General features: G+C 34.6%; 1 protein-coding gene across 1 annotated transcript in view; it reads left to right on the forward strand.

Moving 5' to 3' along the window:
- cdh11 (cadherin 11, type 2, OB-cadherin (osteoblast)) overlaps nt 1-18,233 on the forward strand; it is a 62,649-nt gene that overhangs the window by 37,468 nt on the left and 6,948 nt on the right. Inside the window, exons 2-8 of the mRNA XM_088938730.1 lie at nt 6,453-6,879; nt 8,328-8,622; nt 10,084-10,203; nt 10,804-10,971; nt 12,795-12,982; nt 16,642-16,895; nt 17,144-17,280. Of these exons, the coding sequence (XP_088794856.1) occupies nt 6,649-6,879; nt 8,328-8,622; nt 10,084-10,203; nt 10,804-10,971; nt 12,795-12,982; nt 16,642-16,895; nt 17,144-17,280 (1,393 nt within the window). The 5' untranslated portion in view covers nt 6,453-6,648. The remainder of the gene's footprint in view (nt 1-6,452; nt 6,880-8,327; nt 8,623-10,083; nt 10,204-10,803; nt 10,972-12,794; nt 12,983-16,641; nt 16,896-17,143; nt 17,281-18,233) is intronic.

Genomic DNA, 18,233 nt, shown 5'->3' on the forward strand with positions numbered 1-18,233 from the left:
GCACTGAATGAGAAGTAATTCAGAAATAACATCAGTTGAAGTAGTGGTCTTCTATAAAGCTGTTTTACTTATATTCTGTACATACCTAGTGTCAATAGTTAGACACAAGTTGTACCATTGCTCTCAGCTCGGTGAGTCACATTTTTTTCTTTTAGTCAATTAACAGTTTTCTTCTACTGAAGCTTCAGTTGCAGTCAACCTGCTGTCTGTTTCTCAAAGCAACAACAACAGCGTGTCTTCACCTGTAGCTGCTCCTGCAGACTCTGATGAAATCATTTGCATATTTATGAATCCTGCTCACTGGGAAACAGTTTGCATCAGTCACCTGTTTGAATACAAATCAGGTCTTCAGGACTGCAGTGCATAAACCTAGACTCCATTATTTTGCTTCCTAATACCTATACCGATTAGTCTTTGTAATTGAATGGCAATTAAGTTTCAGGTTCCTTTGTATGAGCACAATCAATACCTTTTCTATTAGTGGCTACCGGAAACAAACCTTGTTAATGAGAAACTGCAATTTTTTTACTGCTCAAATTATTGCGCCATGGTTTATTATCAGTTGGATAATAAAACACTTTGTGTTTTGTCCCTAGCTCTCAAAGTTACCATTAGAAATTTCAGGAAGGTCTGGATAGGTATAACTTGTGTGATAACATATTTCTGAAACACCTAATTAGTCTAAACATAAAGAGGTGCATTTAAACTTAGTAGTTAAGTACCTTGCATTGATTATCAAGTAAATGACAAACAAGATGTTATTTTGTAAAGGGCAGACCTTTTATTTTCTTAGTGTACATATCAGATGAGCAGCATTTTTCATTTTGGACAGAAAGAAGACATTTTCAAAGAAAGAAGAAAATTTCCAGAGTAGATTTCCAAGTTTTTCATACGTTCTAGCTCATATTGTTCCAATACATTCAATTTTTTTCCTTTTCAATGCAGCGTTTTCTAAATGTAATGTTAGATGCTGAAGAAAATCTGATCTACACTGAGAAATAGTTCTACAGGATGGAATGAAGTAAAATGAAATGTTTGTGTGTCAACGTGTAACTCAGGTACTTTCTGGCATCATGGAGCACTTTGAAAAAGATGCTCAATATTGTTTTGAATGGATTCTGCAGTGACCAGAAATTTCGTACTGGCACTATTTATATTTATATCTTTTCAAATTATTACTGAATCTGTTAGAAAAGTATGGAAGAGTGAGTTTATTTAAACATGTATATTATTAAAGAGATATTTCCCCTCATTGCCTAATTTAATTTCAATGATTGCTTTACTGTAAGATGAATTAACAATTGGAGAGAAACAGAGTAAAAAGTATTAGCATTTGATTTGCACTAATTAAAAATCAAATATATCATATCTAATATATTATGCAATGGACTGGTTTCCCATCTAAGGGGGAGTCTTAAGCTCTATGTCTGCTTCACACCATGAAGAGTCTGGCCTGATGAGTCTCAAGTCTGAAGTATGAACTGTGAAAATATTAATATGGCACAACAGGGTGGAAGCATATCAGGCTTAGTTATATTAAAATCTCATTCTTGCCTGCAGAGCTCTACTATAAGTATGAGCTCTTAATATTTTCCCCTTTGCTTTTCTAAAGCAGCAGGTATTAGGTCTGATGGGGCAGGTAACTATGCCAAGGCATATGAATGCTTTTTTATGGAAAAGTACTTTCTGTCAAACATTCTCTCATGGCAACAACTGCATCCATTTACCTATGTGAACAGAAAGCTATAAATGCTTACATTATGATCCCAGCGGATCTTTAAAAGTACAGACATGCCTTAGTTCTGCATGAATGAAACTTGTTTATTACTTTAGAGTAATTTTATCCAGTTAAATTGATCATTTTGCTGAATTAAATCAACAGGAATATATGTGAGAAGATCTTTAGACAGTGTCTGTTGTAGATATGTACCTGATTCTTTTAGTGATTGGCATGGAAGAAGTTCTGCAAAAAATGTGTGATTGACAGTTTTGATTTCAACTGTACTATAATCAGAGGGAAAATAAGCTCCTGAAAGAATCACACTTGCATTTCCATTTAACACAAATGTTTCAAGTCATTCTCTACTACCTAGACAAGTAAATACATGCTTTTCAGTTGGCTTATATCTTTTATTCGTCATCTCTCTACTACTATTACTTTTCTGAGAGGATTTTTCTCTTTTCAACACTCAATGAGTTGTAAATGTACGGCAATGATTAAAGGCACTGTTTAATTAAATGGTAGTATATGACGTGAATAGGATCAATACAACTATATCAAAGCTCTGTTGCGGTTAGATTAGCAGGGGAGGTATCTTCTGCACAATTTTTGTTTAAATGCTGTACAAGAGTGCAAGGTTCTCAGAAGGCTGGTTTTGTAACATGCTATGGTACAGTACTAAAAAATAAACAAAGTCAAAGGCCTGAACAAATTAAAAATGTATCATTACATTCTTAATACAGGTATTCCCTGCTATGTGCTGGGAATCAAAAGATATATCTTTTTTTTTCCCCATAAGGTTTAATATAGAACATAGAAGTTCTGATCTAGGCCTCAGATATCCAGTCTATACTGTATATTTCTTCTTCGCATAAGAAATACTTTGCTACATGTGAAAAATATATTATGTTTTAAAACAGACTTTGTAATTGTTTATCTTGTCTTTATTGGTTTCTGTTGTACAAATTAATACTTTTTGTTTTTGTTTCACACAAAAAATAATGCAGTATTAAAAGGAATTACTTGCTAAAAACTGCTAATGCAATGTACATTGCATATTTATGGTATGTATTGTAATATGGTAGTTTGGCAATATGTACAAACTATACAGTATAGTAGAGAGTATCAAAATGAAGTGGAAATGCTGTATTTTCAATACAATGTATTGTAGTTCTATGAGGTTTTGTAGTCTGCACTAAATACTGCCTTTGAAGAGACATATTTGTAAAGTATCAGGCAACAGAAATCGAATCTTGGTATATAGTGCCAATTTAGCAAGACAATCCAAATGATAAAATTAATTAATATTTTATATTTTTGGTGTACCAAATGTGGAAATTCTTAGTCATACTTAAAATGTGTAGCTTAGATCAATATCAACTAGAGCTTTCCAGAGCCTATTTTTCTGCCAAAAGCAGCATCCCAGTGCAAATCAAATATTGAATGCTTTCATAACATAATCATCTATATGAAGCTACAGTATATACTGTCAGTCAAGCATAGTTGACTTCATGCTTTAGAAAATGAAATTTGCTGTCACAAAAGAACTGATTCCTTGTTATATCTTTCATATAGCTTCACAAATATGTCTATAGTAATTCAAAGACAAAATGTAGTTCTATTTGTCTACTTTGTATTCAGTTAATTCAGTTATGGTATTCAGAACATTGTGAATATATGTAACCAGTGGGTTCATTTTAATTGTTTCACATTGTGAGGTTGATAGCTTTCTTTCAGGACTAGCTTTCCTACAGCGGTGTACGTCTCACTATGATGAAAACAAGATAAAGTAAAAAAAAATAGAAATGATAAAAAGATGATTTCAGTGTGATGACTGTGCCTGTGGCAAAAGAATTTCTGGCGTAACAGTAATGTCCTTCATTTACACACAACTATAAAAGCTCAAGGGGATGTTTTCTAAACTCAATTACACCACACGAAGAAGAGTAATTATTTGATTCACCTTTCATTGTCACTAATAATCTGATTCTGTTGTACTGTTATTAATATTGATACAGTAACAAATAATATGTCATCGTCTTGTAACATGTATACTGTACATGCAGCCCTGCTTACAACAATATCTTTATTGATTACTAGTGTTGCACATTTACTTAAGCTTATAACTTATAGCTTATATAGAAACATCATTGTTTTAAATTTCACTTCATTATAATTTAAAAGTGAAGATTTAAGAGAAAGTTATAATTAAGAAAACAATGTTGCTTGAGGTTAAAATCAGGCTGTCTCATCTACATTCTGGACATTAGTTGACAACACTCATTTAAAGACTGTTGCCAACATACTGTCTAATAAGCACATTATTTATCATATTTAAGATCACATTAATGTACATCCTTATCTGAATAATATTTGAAATTAATGATGAAAACATCTGTTTTGCTGTTAGAACATCTTTGTAGATCCTCCATTAATACATAAGAAGTGACATGATTTTACTAGAATTTAAGAAATAATGCAAGCTCAATGAGTATTTATGAGTTGGAAGTATTTCAGCTTTTAATTTTGTTCCTTTGCTGGTTATGGTCAGGTTTACCAGTATGATGACAGTTTGTTTGGCTTTCTTTGCAAGCTGTGCAGTAAGATGGCTGAGATTGGTTCTTGCTCAAAGCACTTTGTAAACTTCAGATGATACCAAACTGTTAACACAGAAGTTAATGTATCTGCAATTCATGCTCACTGAATACGAAAGTACTCTGCAGGCTCATTTACCCTTTTGTCGATCATTGATTGGTGAAGCAGAAACTAATTAAAAACATCATGATACTGGTATTAATCACCCTTTTGGTTAATTTCAGTGTTGGAGCAAATATACATACCTTGAATACATAAGATATGATAAATAAAGCTAATAATAAATCTTTTGGATGTTAAATTTATTGCCAGATACTCAAAATCTCAACCTCCCTTGATTTGAAGTATATAGCAGTGGAATATTTATATAAAGTGTGTGTACTGAATGTGTATGAATGGTTTGAAGAACACCAGCAGCAGTGTAACAATACAATATCTTCTATTTTTTTAGATTCACAGATAAATAATACTTTGGTCATAAGCAATAATATTCTGAAATGTTTAACAAGCCAGTATCTTGAGCTTTAAGAGCAGTGGGTTTCATGTAAGATAAAGATTTTGTGTTTTATGTACAGAATGCAAAATGAACTATTTTAAAAATGAAATACAGAAGTTGACCTTTTCAACAAATAAAATGTGAGCGACCATATGTCTAATTAAATAATAATATTTATCATACAAGCAAAGAAACATACTCATTGCACAAAGAATTCAGAGAAAAGCATGACATAAGTGTGCCTTTGCTCCAAATGTTTTTTTTAATTGACATTTTTATTTTTGTAGTAGGCAACTCAGAACTAGCAATTCTGAGAAAAAGTGAAATTAATTGTGTTTGAAGGCCCTAAGGTTACTATACATGTAAATCAGATAAGCTCTTTATTTTTTAGTGCAGGGAATACAGTGTTTGTTACTTTTGTTGCAGAAATTTGTAATCTGTTTATCATGTCTTTTATCATTTATAAGTAAAGATATGCTCTTTCATAGACTTCATGTACCATGCCAGTCATCATTCACCCTAAACCTACAAATCCTATCCTGTAAGAATAGGAAGCAAGGTGGAAGTACACCCTAGACAGGACACCAGACCATCTCAGGCCATGTTTGTAATGGTACATACTGTATCTTTTTTAGGGAAAATTTCAATCAGATGACAAACACTGTTAACATGGTATTTCATTGACCATGTACTTCAGGCCAGCCTAGGGTCAGGGTTACAAAAGCCATCCAATTTAAACTCTGTACTTCTGCTTCCACTTGAAATGACAAAGTTGAGACAATTAACCCAATGGAATGGGTATTTAAATATTTTTTTATCATGACTTAGTTTTGGAATTACAATTCCTGAACTGTGCAATAAAATGCAAGCAGTAATATCTATCCCCCAAAAAAATCAAGTTGGGAGAAAAGAATCATTCTTCCTAAAGTTCAGTTGGGCTCCAAAAAAAAACATCAGGTCAATAAATGACCTACTACTGTGGGAATGCTAACCCTAACCCTAGCTGGGGTTTAAACTGAGCAATCCTGCAATATGTCTATGAAGCCCTCCATTCATCAGATTTGAAAATGTTCCTAAAAAAAGAAGGTGAACCTAAAACAATCCATTCCATTGAGAACCTGAAAATACATCTGCTTCAATAACGTATCTTTTTCAGGCAAAGTTTTAATCAGATGAAAAACACTGTTAACATGGTTATAATCAATTACCTGAATGACCATGCATTTCAGGCCTAGGGTTAGGGTTGCAAGAACCATCCAGTTTTGATTCTATTTATACTTCTGATTCCAGTTGAAATGAAAATGTTGTTCTGACTCAGTTTTGGAATTATAATTCCTCAACTGTGCAATAAAATGTAAGCAGCCAAATGTATCTGAACAAGCTGGGAGAAAAACTGGAAGAAAAAAAGTTCACTTGGACTTCAAAATATATCCCTAAGGTTAGAAGATGTCTAAGTATTCTGGGAATGCTAACCCTAACCCTAGCTGGGGTTTAAACTGTAAAATTCCACAATCTGTCTTGTGAATACAATCTGATGTTCAATAATAAATCATGTCTTCATTGCTGTGAAGTTTATATTTGAACTGGAATTTCGATTCTCTCCTGTGGCTTAAAGCGTATTCTCTTTTTTTGACCTTTTAGAGCGAGGTTTGGAAAAGTGCACCGAGAAACAGAACGTGGGAGAGAAGAGAGCTGAGATGAACCACAGAGAAGGCTTTGGATTTCAGGAGTGAGGTTTGGGTTTGAGTGAGCAGCAGTAGCAGCAGGATTGGAACTCGCCTTCGAGAGTCTATCAGTTTCCCAGGGACACGTACTCAGAGAGAAAATCAACAGAAGGATGTGGGAAGGCCTTGGTCTCCAGGTATTTCTTATGTGCTTGAGTGTGGCAGTTTGCAGCCATGCATCTGCACCTTTTGAGCACAGTCATCACCGACGACTTTCAATGCAAAGACACCGAGAAAGGGGCAAAGAGGGCCAGGTTCTCCACAGATCCAAGAGAGGCTGGGTTTGGAATCAGTTCTTTGTCATTGAGGAGTACACCGGACCAGATCCCGTACTGGTGGGCAGGGTAAGGGGATTTTCCTTAAATTCATTTTTGTATTTAGCTTTGAGTGAGAGATGGCTATTGTGGTGGAGCAGTGGCTCTGTGGGTAAGGATCTGTGCCTGTGGCTGGAAGGTTGCCGGTTCAAATCCCACAGCCAGCAGAGGAATCCTACTCTGTTGGGCCCCTGACCAAGGCCCTTAATCCCAGTTGTACCAGGGGTGCTGTATAAATGGCTGACCTTGCACTCTGACCCCAAGCTTCTCTCCCTATGTCTCATGGAGAGTGAGTTAGGGTATGCAAAAAGACAAATTCCTAATACAAGAAATTGTATATGGCCAACAAAGTTATCTTATCTTTTTTTTTTTTTGCAGAGGTAGCTTCTTAAAATATCCCCTTCACCTTGGTCTTCAACATAATCATTGCTTACGTTAAATGATAGTTATTAAGTTCAGGAGGGATAACAACAACAGGTCAATTGCACACAGCTGTACCTAATCACTGTCATTATGGAAATTAGCTATTTACAGTGCCTTGCCAAAAGATTCAGACCCTTTGAAAGTTTTCAAATGTTGCTGGTCCACAAATGATACACATCTTTTTCCAATCAGTATTTCTTTGCAAACTCACATGTTCAAACAGAAGATTTTAAAGGCATAATTAGTTATTTATCAGCAGATATCTTAAAGGAAGTCAAAACTTAAATATGCCGCACTGTATATCACATACAGTCACCTCCCTTTGCATTTGTTCAAACATCCGTCCTCCACTCCATCCCTCTTGCAGCTGCCACTTGGCTCACTCTTCTCTGAATGGGGTTTGAGCTTCCTTTGCCTATGGCCAAGAGGCTAGCCATTAGCCAAGCGGGTTATAGCATTAGCCAAACCTATCTCACCACGTATTCCAAACTTTCACAAAGTTTTCAATTGTTGGATGTTGTTGTCCCTGCTGAAATTCCTACTGTCCCTACAGTAAGCTAATAGAAATTAAATTTAATCTTTAATAGTGGTACGATCCCCCAAAATGTTAAAACATTATTGATTCACGTGTTTAAGGTAATAACAAAACATATTACATCATATTTTTTTTTAGTTTTTCAGGGAAAAAAAGATTTTTATTATTGCACTGAAATCCCTAGGGACAACTTGTCCAAATGATATAATCAATTATTGACATTGGCATGTATTTCTGAATATAAATCGATAAACAATAATCATTACTAAAAGGAAAAAACCTTTGAACTCTTTGAACCTTTTAACAAAGATTTAACATGTAGGTTTTTTTTGCATTATACATTTCCCAGATTTTAAAGTCCTCATGTTTAATACATTCATGTTTAATCAAAGTTTACATCTTCATGTTTAATTCGTTACTATTAACATATGCTCTGTTAGGTTTGTATGCATCATAAGGTCTATCCTTTTTTGTCAAACTACACACCTAATTTTAATCAAATCTTTTTTCTGTTCTCTAGCTGCATTCAGATGTTGATGCTGGTGATGGGACAATCAAGTACATCCTATCAGGGGAAGGCGCGGGGACCATTTTTGTTATAGATGACAAAACAGGAAATATCCATGCTACAAAGACTCTAGACCGAGAGGAGCAAGCTCAGTACACATTGACAGCCCAGGCAGTTGATCGTGACACAAACAAGCCACTGGAGCCTCCCTCTGAGTTTATTGTCAAGGTGCAGGACATCAATGACAACCCACCACAATTCTTATATGGCCCCTATCATGCTACAGTACCTGAGAATTCCAATGTTGGTATGTACTGACCTCTTCTGAAAACTTGAGAATTTAAATTTGAATTAGAATTTTGTACATTTCTTTCAGTACGTGACACAATAAATTCCTGTTGGTCTTGTGTTCAGCACACTTAGGTACTTTAATTCGCATTCTTCCTGTGTGGATTTAGGTATGTACACGTTTTCAATAGAGGTATGTAAAAATAATATTTGTTTGACAAAATGTAAGAAAGAAATTCTTAAGCATTTCATGTTTTGGTATAAAGATCCAGTCTGGTCATGTCTACTGAAATCCAGCTCTTGTTGTTTTTTGGTACAGACTGTGCACAGGACTCCCAGCCATATATCATCCTTAATGCAGCTCTGTCGCAGAGTAACGATCTGTTACTCAGTGATTCTGCCTGCTGACAATATAAATAATTCTTGTGGTGGTTCAGGATAGGATTCTGGTCCTGGCCAATTTAAATATATTTAGATCTGCAGCTTGCTGTAAACATTGTAGGCAAATTGATTTGAAATGATCAGACTTGGGGAATTAGTTTTGCTTCTTAGATTTCTTTCAGCCTTTCCATTGATGGACAACCAATAAACCCTGAACCATGCTCTAGAGGAGAAGTACTTACATGTAGGGAATATTAATGACATAACATGCATTTTAGTTAATGAAACAGGGGCAGTTTAATCCAATAAATTTGGAGTGTTTTAAAATACTTGTTTTGAGCTGATTATATTTGTGCATGCACCATACAGAAAAGTGAAGCAGGCTAGATAAGTGTTGCCTATCAATTGTCAAAACATTAACGTCAATCTATATCAAGATTCTACAAATAATGGTAAAATCTTTAAAGTAATAATATTCCACTACATAAGACTTTTAACATTTTAACATCAGTCTCATATCAGTATTTAAGAAACATTATAAAATAATCTTTTTACAGGAGGTACAAAGGCTAGAGTATCCATATGTAATGAGTTTGATAATATTTTGTATAATCACTGAATCATTGTATACTCATGTTTATCTTCGCATCACCAGTTTACAAAGCTGCACTGTTGGTGCAATGTTGATGAAGCTAGAGACATTTTTATCCTAAAAAGAAAACATGAAGTTACCAGAAACTTTACTTTTGGATTAATTTGCCACTATATTCAGCTGTAAGGTACAAATGGAGTAAAAGCTAGAGCTAAATAAATGAGAAATGTGTATTTATTTTTTTTTATATTTGAAAATACTGCCAGTTTTCATCTGTTTACTGGTGCAAATCTATTTTAGATCTTTCTCCCCTAAGGATTATCAGCTGAGCGCTGACTGCAACAAAGACAAATTTGCACTCTCAAAAGATAATTTCAAGTCCATTGTTGGACAAATATAGCATGTGAGGTATACTCTTGTGTTTGACCTTACACAAAGTTGATTTGTATTCATACCTTATAATGTGAAGAGTTTTTCTAGTAATATTTATTTTCTTTTGTATTATAGGTACTTCAGTAATACAGGTAACAGCTTCTGATGCAGATGACCCCACCTATGGAAATAGTGCAAAATTAGTGTACAGCATATTGGAGGGGCAGCCTTACTTCTCCGTTGAGCCACAGACAGGTAAATGAAAATTACTAGTGTCAAAATACCAATAAAACAATAACTTTACTCTTTTCATACTTGTGTGAATTTCCAAAGCTTTCATCTGATTCTCTATCATTAGTTTACAGAATTACATTCACTTTACTTTGTAGTCCAAACATAAGGTGGAGATGTAAATGTATCACATCCAATGTTCACATCACATTCATGCTGTGCTTGTCTGAATTTCTTATCTTAAAGCTCGGCTACGTATTACAGTGCAACAGCTGTTCTGGAGAGTACAAGCTTACTTGAGGCATAATGGTATTTCCAAATATATAAAACTATAAACAGAATATAAACTCACTGCTTTGTTTCTATATATTAATACAAGTAAGAATTATTACAACATTATTTTGAACATCCAAATTAACCTTGAAAAACATTTACAAAATGCTATATACCCTCAGTTACGTCAAGGAATAATAATGGTAAATGATAATAAAAAAAATAAAAAATAATTGTAGAATCTTTAGAATACTCTTCCACTGCTTAAGTCATTTTACATTTTCCATGCTAAAACCAGCTGTTTGTTAGATTAAGGTCATGTGCCTCTCCTAAGAAGTTTTTATTCTCCAGGGATTATCAGGACAGCACTCCCCAACATGGACAGAGAGGCACGTCAGGAATTCAATGTTGTTATCCAAGCCAAGGACATGGGTGGACATATGGGGGGCTTGTCAGGGACAACAAAAGTGACAATCACTCTGACAGATGTCAATGACAACCCACCCAAGTTTCCCCAGAGTAAGTAAAGACTGTGGAAGTTTTCTAATTGAACATTTGCCTGCAATATGGTAGGAAACTAGAAGCTGAGTGATGTCTCATGCTACCTTGTATAAACAACTAGCTTGTTTACCGTATATGTGGTTTTGCAGGCCTTGGGAGGAAATGTAGGTTTGAAGGAAAAGTGTTTATATCTTTTGCAGACTTCAGGCATGTAGAAATATAGCTTGCGGTTTATAGATGTTTAAAATGTATTTGGAAGAACACATAAGGGATAAAACAGTTTCTTAAAATTAAATGTAAACCAAACTACACGAAACTTAGCCATTTAAAACTCTGAAGACAAGTAGATTAATATGCAATAATAAAATTATTTCTTCTCATGAAATGCATATAATAAACTATGTGTCTTAGGGTTCAATTAATGCTAATACTTTATATTTATGAGACTTATTTAGTTAAAAACATAATATAGAACTTAAAGTGCATACTGAGCTGGCATATTTTATTCTTTTAGTGTTTTAAAATCCCCCTCATCAATTTCTTTCAGTCCTTCTTTTGTGTTTGAATGCCTAGCAGAGGGTTTTCTCCCAAGAGGTAGTTTTTTTCCATGATTTCAGCAGAAAAGCTCTCTGCTGTTGACTTCAACAAAGTAAAATGTATAAGTCATTTTCTGGGTACAATAACTGCAACTCTGCATTGTACCACTGCTTACAAGAGTAGCAATTGTTCAAACAACTCCCTTAGATCTGCTGAAAAATTAGTTATTGGAATATGTTTGAGAGGGTGTTTTAGTGATTTATTCTAGTCTTGATTTATGAGCAAATCATTTTCCCTACGTTTTTCAGCTGTACTTTTTCTATTGGAAATCTTGAGGAAAAGAGTGCTAAATCATTATTTCTTGAAATAATAAAACCACTACCATCACCTATATACATGTCTATAAATATTACAGATAATGGAAAGTATAATATATTATACCATTTTATTTTTATTGCTTTTTTGCCCAGAAACACCAGGAGTAGTTAGTAGCTAAAGTATTGTTTTTGTTTAAAAAAATCTGCAAATATATGTGTGATAGCTTGCTCATAGTGTTCTTGTCTCAGATGTATTTATCATGGTGACATGTTTTATTAGTGCATAGTTAAAAAAGATACTGAGCTATGTCACCACTTTTAAACAGCCTGTGATCTTTTTGAAAAATATTTAATTTTAACAAAACATTTTAACTGAATCTGTGTGGAATTGCAGTTTGGTTGACAATGTCCATCTTATCTAAAAGACAATGTGTCAGACAGGCACATGGATATAGTTTTTGGCACTAACTATTTAGGACAATATTGTACAGCTATTTTGTACAGTAAATATACAGTAAGTTGCTTTCATAGCCTGAATAAAAAAGCATGGAGCCATATGGTTTCCCAATGCCCAGGCTGCAAGCAGGTGTCTGTAATCCATTCTGCTAGGTGTACTGCTTTTGGCTCTAATAAACAGGTGCTGTATGTATGAAGCACCCTCTCCAACTGCTCTAGCAGGAATTAATGTGTCAATGTATCCATCTTTTTTTTATCCCATACTTTAGATATTGGCTTTAAAAATAATAAGGTTGAAAGCTTAAAAAGTAACAGACACAGCAAATTTATGAAGTGCACATTAGAGTTTTAGAAATATATCATGATCCCGGAATCTGTGAGTCTGTATGATCAAAGAAAAGTAGAACAATAGGACCAATTTAGGCATTAGATATTAGAGTTAGGATACTGGCACAGTATTGTAAGGATTCTTACTTGTTAAGAATCAATGCTAAGCATTACTCATCCCCTTTACTCATCTCAATTCTCCAGGTGTATATACTATGTCTGTTTCTGAGAATGCAGTTCCTGGTGAAGAGGTGGGCAGAATCAAGGCAAAAGATCCTGATCTGGGAGAGAATGGATTGGTTTCATATCGCCTGATTGATGAGGATAAGTTTGGCAATTTTGAAATCACTACTGATTCCCAGACTCGGGAGGCTGTACTGAAACTCAGAAAGGTAAATGACAAAAGCAGGTCTCAGTATTTTACAATTTTAGGATGGTGTTATTTTTAAAAGATTATCTAGTAACCTCCTTAAATGTAGTATACAGTATATGAACCATATGTGCTCACAAAAGAAGACTGTAGCTTAATCATTGCCATGATATATGCATGTGTGTCTGTTATTGTGATCATAAACTGAAACCATGAAAAATCATTACCACCACTCCTCCACATACAAGAATTAAGATGTACTCTGGAATGAGTATGTATACATGAATGCATGTAGAGTTTGGGGAATTTCAAAACACCAACATTTTTCAAGGATCCAGTCTATGGTCATCACAGCAGCTTGATTCTCTTCATACCCTACAGCTATAAGCAGTAGGTATTGCACAGAAGCAGCTATAAGCATCATAAAAAAGTAAAGGAATATTCCTTTACTTTTTTATGATGTCCCTGCTCTGTCCAGAACCACTGGCTCTAAATTCACTAAAGGAATTTCTCAGGCTTCAGCCTCTGCTGCTGCACTGTCATGGTATAGAAAAAATGAGCCTCAGTCCACTCATACTGCAACACAAAAGATGATACAATGCCACCTGGTGGATTGTGTTCATTTAATGCTTTTATTTTGTAGATTTTTCTCTACCTCCCTGGGTTGAAGATCTATAACAAACAAGTGATCCCTTTTGTTTTCACTCTTGTATTATGTCCACATCTATTAATGGTACCATACAGTATACATCCTTTTTTTGTTTTAAGCTTGATTAGTTTGAATGTAAAATTTTCTCCCTATAAGAAAATAATTTACCTTACATAAACAAAGATAAACAGTTCAAGTAGGTAGCTGTGTCAGCAAGCATAGGCTGCAAAGGAACAAGTAAAGGTGAGACACCTGGAGAAAGCTCCGCAGCCAAAACGTTGTGCTTTTTTTTTCTCTTTTCAGCATGGAATAAACCTTTACTTTTTCCAAAGATAAACAGGTTTTTGTTAAAAACGTGTGAAACACAATTGTCCAGGCCATTCAAGCCTTCTTATAACACCAATTAAAATTAAAATTGGCAATGTTTCTGCCTATGGCCTGTTGGAACTTGTCTGGATCACTGTCTGCAAGCCTTTTAAGGGTCATTTAGTATAGTTTTTCCCACACTATAAATAAAAATGGACATTGTGATATAAAACAATCACCACTGACAGCTTCCAAGACTCCACCAGTAAAGGGCTCTATATCCGAGTTTGTTATGAGCCCTACAGTCTGGATATTGTGAATTTTGACTATGTTATTAGATGACTATGATAGGAATTCCCTAAGTGCTGTGGAATAACATGAATCAGCTAGGTTAAGAGTGACCCATATGTTTTTCTGGGTTTATGTGAGGCCATTTTTGTCAATTAGAGCTGCATTACTAACCCAAATGATGGTAATTTAGCTGTGGGCATCATCGGACTTACATTGTGAGTAGGAAATGGATGGTTCTGACAGCACAGGCTTTTAAGAAAATTGTGCGGGATCCTTATCTATCCCAATACTGGTTCAAAGGCTGATTAAAAATTGATGATTTCAAAGTGGGTTGTGTATGATAAAAAATATTTTTTTCTTCTAAATTTTGGAAAATATATAGAATAGGTGAAGAATCAAATACCAAATGAGAAATTATTTGTTGATGAATGGAAGCAGAGAAATTGTTAGCAATAATGTGATAGACAGCAGGACTTGGCATGCCACTGGAGACAATACTCTCTGTTTCAGCACAGGCTACCACAGCTGATGATGATGATGACATAGACAATGTAGCATGCTGGCAACAATCACTTTGATGCCAAGATGCTACACTCAATAACATAATGCCTCTCTGATATACCTCTTGGGAAATCATCACCTTTTGCTCTTCAAAGCATGTTGAAAATTAAAGTCGAAATTACTGACGGAATTGCTGGGGTTTTAATCAAGTATTCTGTTTCAACTTCAGGCAGACATTGCCACGTGAATATTAAGAGGTGGCCTCACATTATTGTGGATATTATCTGGTGCTGATTAGTTTCAGGGAACAAGTTATTAGGTGCCGAAATAAAGGATTGTTGAGGACCTCTTTTGTCAAGAGATGGGAGAAAGCAGCTTTAAACCTGCTGGATGAAGTAACTGGGTCACACTTGTTTTCAGCGTTGGCAGCTTTATTGCCAGGACTGAAACAGAAAAGAAACTTAACAAATCACCACAAATCAAGGCAATGCATGTTTTAGTGCCTCCCTCCTAAACCTTGATTCTCACTTTGCAATTTGCAAGTGAAAGGCAACTAGACTTTTAAATTGGAAAACACTGAACAAGCAATTACATGAATGGCAGGAACAGCATTTTTTTATTGAAAATGATTTGTCTCTTCTCTGAACCAGCTTTTGTTTTCTTGTATAAAAGTTAAATCTCATAAATATATACTACAAGCAACTAAAAATAAATAAAACCCTTTTTAAATTCAGCTGAATATATATATATACAATGCTTTTTATGACAGAAATTAATTTGTTTTGTACATAAAGACTATGTGATCCAGAAGAGTATTAAGTCACTTTTTTGAGTCTTTGAGTTTCTAAATTTTTTATTTGTAATATTAAAACTGGAAAGAATTGGGTGGATATAAAACTTAAAGAATTATACTAGTTGAGAAAAATCAATTTATGAAAGTAAACAGAGATATTGAAAAAAATGTGAATGCTAAAAGTAAAAGTAAGTGAGCAAAATTATATAAATGTATGTCTTTTTAACTTTTCTTATTAGTACCTTGTCCGGTTTATTTAGATGTGCTACTATTTTGTTTATTGACTTTCTAGAAACAGACAAAAAATGTTTTAAAGATAGGTCTACCTTTTACTATTACTTTGATCTCTGCATAACTTATAATATTTGTCAAAAGAACATGCTGCTGCAATCGCAAACAAACTCTCTCTGTATCCGAATGTCAGAAGACATTAAAATTTCAAATAAGAAAACAGAAAAGGCAGCCTATGAGTTCCATATTCCTTTGGTTTCCGGGTTTAGTTTATGTAGGAAAAATGAAACAGTAGGTGCTTCCCGTAGACAAACATGACTACTGATGTTTGGGCATTTTTGGCACATATCTGCCTTACCTGTTTATAAGAGAAGAATGTCTCCACCACTAAAGACAAATAGCTTTGCTATTATTCACTGACACACATTTATTAAATTAATTGAATTTGAATTTTCTAAGCCAGTACACTTCTAGAGTCTACTAACTATAAGAGTTTACTTTTTCCCCTATTAGCCATTCGCTGCTTTTCTCCTTTCTTCATTCCAAAAAACACCAGACCCACTGACCTTCTGATAGACTTCAGTGAAGGAGACTATGCCCATGTTGTGTTGTAGTAAAGCTAATGCACAGACTAACAATTTGATTTTGATTTTCCTTTAATTCAGTTTCTAATTAAACAAAAGTCTTTTGAAGGAATATGCATTTTCAGAGTATTTCCAAATCATATTGCTTTATAGAGATTCACTCTGTGTAAAATTATACCACCAGGCTCTTAAGATTATTCCTGTATTCCCTAGCATCTGTAACAGTGTAAGCTAGTAGCTGTAGCTATCTTGAGAAGAAATACCTTCAAGCTCTTAATTTTATAATCACAGACTAACCAACTAATCATTTCCATCTGTCTTTGCAGCCTGTAGACTATGAGAGCAAAAGGGAATATATCCTTAGGGTGGAGGCATCAAATCTACACTTGGATCCACGTTTTATGAGCAACGGTCCATACAAAGATACAGCAACTGTAAAAGTTAAGGTGGAGGATGCAAATGAGCCCCCTGTTTTCAAACATCCTAACTACATCCTAGAGGTAGAAGAAAACTCTCCTGCTGGCACAGTCGTGGGACGTGTTCATGCTGAAGACACAGATGCTGCCAAAGTTCCTATTAAGTAAGAGGATATTATGAAAGATAGCATTTCTTTAAATACAGCCATTAGGTCTGTATTAAATTAGTTGATTTTGCTTATGATTATCTATACTGTTAATTTTTAATTACCGCTCAATGTTAATACTTAATATTACTGCTACTCTTGACTTTGTACAACACTAAATTTAAAACTTAATTCAGAAATCTTACATGTAGTTTGAAATATGGTAACAACATTTTCAACACGTGACAAACTGTCTACCTCCTCAGCTATTTAATTGATCGCCACACTGACCTTGAGAAGTACTTCAGCATTAATTCTGAAGATGGTATCATTAGGACAACAAGACCACTCGACCGAGAGCTCATGCCTTGGCACAATATTTCTGTTACAGCCTTTGAAACTGGTAGGTCTTCAAGTTTTATTATTACAAAACTGTAAAAGAACTAATGTATACTTAAAAACTTTAGAAATACAACCCAAAATTGAAGAAAATTAATAAGAAGGAACAATGTTTAACTTTAAGCTCACATTTTAAATGTGGTATGAACTACATTCTAGCTTATATACGAAGTACCCCAACACAGATTATATGTGTTATCAGTTATATATGCTGGTATATATATCAGTTCTGTCTGCTGGTTTTCATTGTAACTGAACAAGCTAAATCAGCTAGATACTAGCCTAAGTGAACTAATTTAGCATAATTTTCCAGCTTTTCAGAGATTGTTGCTTTAATTAAATCTAGAAAACCTGCAGAAGTCAAGGGGAATGTGCATGCTGATGTGCAAACTGCTGCGGAATAGGCCAGTGACATTAAATCGTGATGCTTCCATCTGCATCAGATTCTAGCAGTTTGGAGTGATCTGTCGACTTCAATAAGATTAATGGGTTTTCCACAACGTTTTGTTAACAGCCATGGTGATTTGCTGTAGCTGTGGGAAAGCGATCCCTCCAAAATCCTACAACATAATTGCGGGATGGAAAGCCTGCATGTCTTTAAAGAATCCACAGAGCAACTTTCTTTACTACTGCATCCGTACCTAGAATGTGTAGTTGCAATTCTTGTAGCTTCATCCTTAGGGGGTAATGAGAAGCCCAAAAAAATATTTCCTACAAGCATATCACTACTTCTCAGAAGACCATACTCAAACAGTTCAATAATGTAGTGATGCATAATTAATCATTAGGATGAACAAGTATTTTGCATCTCTAAAGTGTTTTGGAATTTAAGATGTCCTAATCTACAATTTCTTTGTTTGTAAATTACTTGGTATTATGCATTTTCACATCATTCTGTGTTATTGTTTCTGCTAAGATTACTACCTTGAAGAACAGAAGAGGCAGTGTGCCAGGAAA

The sequence above is a fragment of the Atractosteus spatula genome, chromosome 21, assembly GCF_055471065.1.
Source record: "Atractosteus spatula isolate fAtrSpa1 chromosome 21, fAtrSpa1.hap1, whole genome shotgun sequence".
Taxonomy (NCBI): Eukaryota; Metazoa; Chordata; class Actinopteri; order Semionotiformes; family Lepisosteidae; genus Atractosteus; species Atractosteus spatula.